Source organism: Colobus angolensis, unplaced genomic scaffold (assembly GCF_000951035.1).
Source record: "Colobus angolensis palliatus isolate OR3802 unplaced genomic scaffold, Cang.pa_1.0 Scaffold26, whole genome shotgun sequence".
NCBI classification, from domain to species: Eukaryota; Metazoa; Chordata; class Mammalia; order Primates; family Cercopithecidae; genus Colobus; species Colobus angolensis.
This window is the reverse complement of record NW_012115821.1, coordinates 15152483-15157439: the sequence shown is the minus strand read 5'-3', so window position 1 is coordinate 15157439 and position 4957 is coordinate 15152483. Positions and strand designations below refer to the sequence as shown.

At 41.1% G+C, this 4957-nt stretch overlaps 1 protein-coding gene across 1 annotated transcript in view; it reads left to right on the top strand.

The window, feature by feature from the left end:
• Positions 1–623: 623 nt before the first annotated feature.
• The window catches only part of APPL1 (adaptor protein, phosphotyrosine interaction, PH domain and leucine zipper containing 1), a 49041-nt gene continuing 44707 nt past the window's right edge, over positions 624–4957 (top strand). Inside the window, exon 1 of the mRNA XM_011947303.1 lies at positions 624–698. Within this exon, the coding sequence (XP_011802693.1) occupies positions 624–698 (75 nt within the window). The remainder of the gene's footprint in view (positions 699–4957) is intronic.

The window sequence follows — 4957 nt, the reverse complement described above, 5'->3', positions numbered from 1 at the left end:
GAATTTTCTCCCCAAGAACCTCTTCAGAGAGAATGCAGAAGGGAGAGAAACCCCGGTAGTCTTATTTAATGATTTCCGAGGCTCAGCAAGCTAGGGAAGGAAATGGATCGTTTTTCTTCGGGAGAGGCTGTAAGGTTGTGTGTGGAGACCTAACGGCAAAGCCCATGACGGGTCCCGGAGCCCAAGACCGCTTTCCCCGCCCGTGACTGTGGTCGCTGTCACTCGAGCTGTGTATGGCCAGGGATGGACAGTGCCTTCGCCGCTCCTCGACTGCTGCGCCGCTCCCTGCAGACTTGGCCTTAATAAACTCATCAAAATATAAGCCCTGTGTTCTGTGCGTCGGAATGATGCTGGTGTGGTTGGTCTTGCTTAAGACAGTTTTGGAAAATGTAACCATTTAATATGTTTTAAGTACTGAAGAATGAAATCAGCTATATTTTTAAAAACGTTGGCAGGGGCTGTAACTTGCATGGGGAAAACTTCATCTCTAAGCCTTTTTACACGATAACTTAAACGGTTTAAGACGGTGTTGCTGGTTGGACACTATTTAGAATGAAACATTTCTGAATTATTGCTCATTTAGAAATGCAGTTGCACCATTTCGTGTGTCTTTACAGCTGAACATGGCCCCCAAAGAAGAAAAGCAGAAGAGGTCTAGATCTCCTTTTCCTGGATGCCACTTCTGCCATGGATTTTGTGTCAGTGTTAATTGCCAAGTTGAAATGGGGCTCTGATTGTAGAATTGATTTGGTTTTTTTTTATTCTGAAAGTTATCTTCACAGACCAGTTGCCTGCTGCTAATGTACTCTTAGCCTATACTGACAAAAAGAGAAACTCACATTTGGTTTATCTTGACTGCCAATATAGCCGGTTCAATTTTTTTCTTCATGATTTCTCCATATAAAGTTATAAACTGTATTTGTTTCAGATGATTTGCAAAAAGTTTGTGGAATTGATCAGGCGTACTTTGTCATTTTACTTTTTATTATGTAAGATTCAACAGGTTGCCTTACCTTTCTTCTCTTACTTAGCTTTTTTTTTTTTAATAGCCCATAAAGACTATAAACAGCTCAGAATGGATTGCATACTGCCCTAGATATGACTTGTGAGGCAGAGGTAAAATCTTGACTCATCTAATTTCTTGAGCTTTTTGCACAGATTAGTTTACAACTTAAGAATTGTGGTTTTTTTTTTTTTTTACAAGCATGCATCATACTAGTGTCAGTTTTACAGTATATGTGTTTGTTTGTTGAGATGGGGATCTTCTATGTTTCCCAATCTGGAGAGCAATGGCTGTTCACAGACACTATCGTAGTGCACTGTGTCCTGGAACACCTGTGCTGAAGTGATCCTCCTGCCTCAGCCTCCCTAGCAGCTGGGAATACAGGCGTGTGTCACTGTGCCAGCTAGTTTTTTTCTTTTTCTTTTTTTTTTCTGAGACAAGGTTTTGCTCTTGTTGCCCAGGCTGGAGTGTAATGGCGTGATCTCGACTCACTGCAACCTCCGCCTCCCAGGTTCAAGTGATTCTCCGGCCTCAGCCTCCTGAGTAGCTGGGATTATAGTCGCGTGCCACCACGCCCACCTAGTTTTTGTATTTTTAGTAGAGACGGGGTTTCGCCATATTGGCCAGGCTGGTCTTGAACTCCTGACGTCAGGTGATCCGCCCACTTTGGCCTCCCAAAGTGCTGGGATTACAGGTATGAGCACCTGGCCTGTGCCAGCTAATTTTTAATGAAGTAGTCACATTGATATTCCTTCAATGTTTAAAGGCAATAAATTTGAACTAGGTAAAATTTACTTGGGAAAATTAATGGGGACAACGGGGATTTAGGAAGTGTAGATACTTGGAGGTGATTCTTAGGTTGAACCTGTGGCAGAATGGAAAGCCTTGAATCTAGGGTTGAGGAGATTTTTAGTCATCACTGTCACTTACTACCTTCTGCTTTAGGGCAAATCATTCAGCTTCTCTGAACCTCAGCTGTTGTGCCTGAATTTTTGACCCTGATTAAAAAAAATAATAGTTGCTTGCTTCAGAAAAATTCGAAGGCCCAGAAAAGAATAACACACAATTACCTGTTGGGTACCCAGCAAAAACCTGTTAACAGTTTGGTTTCTTTATTCTGCTGTTTTTTTTTTCTTCTACATGTTTTAATGGAATTGAGATTATATTGTGCATAATGATCTTTATCCTGCTTTTAGCTTAACATTTATCACTTAAGTGTCTTCATATGTTTTTACATTCTAAATAAAAAAATTTGAAGACCACACACTTCCTTAACTGATTCCACCATCCACTGCTGGACTTTTCGAGTTTTCCCAAAGTTTTGCTTTTATAAACAGGGCTGAGATTAATGCTTTGGAACATAAATTTTCTTCTCAGTTTGAACTATTTTATTTAGAATAGAGTCCAAGAAGTAGAGCAGCAAAGAATATGAAGACTTTTAAAGCTCATGGTAAGTTTTTTGTTTTTTTTTTTTTGAGACAGAGTCTCACTGTCACATAGGTTGGATTGCAGTGGCTCAGCCATAGCTCAGAAACCTTAAACTCCTAGGCATACGCTACCAAGCTCAGCTAATTTTATTTTATTTTATTTTATTTTATTTTATTTTATTTTTTTGGAGGTGGAGTTTCGCTCTTGTTGCCCAGGCTGGAGTGCAGTGGCATGATCTTGGCTCACTGTAGTCTTCACCCCCCCGGGTTCAAGTGATTCTGCTGCCTCAGCCTCCTAAGTAGCCCAACTAATTTAAAAATCTTTTGTAGAAGACTGGGCGTGGTGGCTCACGCCTGTAATCCCAGCACTTTGGGAGGCCTAGGCGGGTGGATCACAAGGTCAGGAGTTTGAAACTAGCCTGGCCAACATAGTGAAACCCCGTCTCTACTAAAAATGCAAAAAATTAGCTGAGCGTGGTGGTGGGCATCTGTAATCCCAGTTACTCAGGAGGCTGAGGCAGGAGAATTGCTTGAACTGGGGAGGTGGAGGTTGCAGTGAGCTGAAATTGCTCCATTGCACTCCAGCCCGAGCAACAGTACGAGACTCTGTCTTAAAAAAAAAATTAAAAAAAAAATTTTTTTTTTTTAAAGACAGGGTCTCACTATATTGGCCAGGCTAGTCTTGAACTCCTGGCCTTAGTGCTGGGATTACAGATGTGAGCCACTGTACCAGGCCCTAAAAGTTTTTTATTTGATTAGTTTTTAAGTTTTTTAGATCATTTAGATCTAATCAAAAGTGACCTGCCAGTTGCTACATAAAAAAGTTAGAGTCTTGGCCTGGCACAGTGGCTCATGCTTGTAAATACTTGAGGGTGGGAGTTCAGGACCACCTAGGGCAAAATAGCAAGACCTCATCTCTACCAAAAATAAAATTAGCTGGGCATGGTGGCATGAGCCTGTAGTCCCAGCTATTCAGGAGGCTAGGGCAGGAGGACCGATTGAGTCCAGGAGTCTGTGGCTGCAGTGAGCTATGGTCACACCACTGCACTCCAGCTTGGGTAGCAGAACAAGGCTTTGGCTCTAAAAAACAAACAAACAAACAAAAATAACCTGGGAGTGATGGAAGACTATCCTGAATTACAGTTATCCTTCTTTTAGTTTTGGTTTATAGTAACTAGGTATTAAATTAGGGAGAATTTGCAAGTCCAAAATCCAGCTGATCAAAGAAGCATCTTTTAAGGATACTGCCTGGAACCTGCGGGGGAAAAAAAGAATGTTTGGAATTACCTTGCCGAAACCACACAGTTCTGCAAAAGATCATCCATTAAGCCAGAAAATCTTAAGCTTATACTAGATGCCTTGTCCATATTTATATGTTGTTTTGAAAATTAAAATCAAAATAAACCTTGTTAATTACTAAAAACAGATAATCTTTAAAAATGTAATTGATTTTATGTATAGATATGTATCTTAGTGATTCATCTATGAGAGAACAGTGAAGACAAACCCCAGTCCCAAATGGGATCTTCTTTCTTTGCATAATATGAAATACTCATGAGATGTGCCTTTCCCCCCCAACATTTTAATGTCTCTGATTGGGATTCCTCATAGCATTGATAGTATGTTAACAATTGTTATCAGCCAGGTAGCAGTAGTAATGTATTTCACATTGCCTGCAAATGTACATACTTGGTTGTTTCTCCTAGTAGCATACGGGCCAAGTGTAGTCTCTCAGTGTTCAACTAACAAATCAATTTTGCCACCATTTGAGAAAGGAATATCAGTCCTGATTATTGTCTAAAAACCTTCCTTTGACACCTGGTGAGATGTCAAATGACAGCTTGAATAAAATATTAGGGACAAAAATGGAGTACTTCTAAGAAATACTTATCTCCTCATGGCACAGAGAATGATAATGTATAGGAAAACATGGATATTGATGACTCTTGACTTGAAAAGTGGTTCATGGGCGGGGCGTGGTGCCTCATGCCTGTAATCCCAGCACTTTGGGAGGCCAAGGTGGGCAGATCACGAGGTCAGGAGATCGAGACCATCCTGGCTAACACGATGAAACCCAGTCTCGACTAAAAATACAAAAAATTAGCTGGACATGGTGGTGGGCGCCTGTAGTCCCAGCCATATGGTAGGCTGGGGCAGGAGAATGGCGTGAACCCGGGAGGTAGAGCATGCAGTGAGCCAAGATCGCGCCGCTGCGCTCCAGCCTGGGTGACAGAGTGAGACTCTGACTCAAAAAAAAAAAAAAAAAAAAAAAAAAAGAAAAGTGGTTCATAAGATTCAAACTCTATGAAGTTTTAGAAATAAATTTATGATGCTTATATTTCCTATGTTTACATGACAGCTGTATATGATAAAATTCTGTGTGAAGGTCTGTTTCCATAAATATAAGGTAAAAAATTCAAGACATAAAACCTTAAATCGCCGGGCGCGGTGGCTCAAGCCTGTAATCCCAGCACTTTGGGAGGCCTAGACGGGCGGATCACGAGGTCAGGAGATCGAGACCATCCTG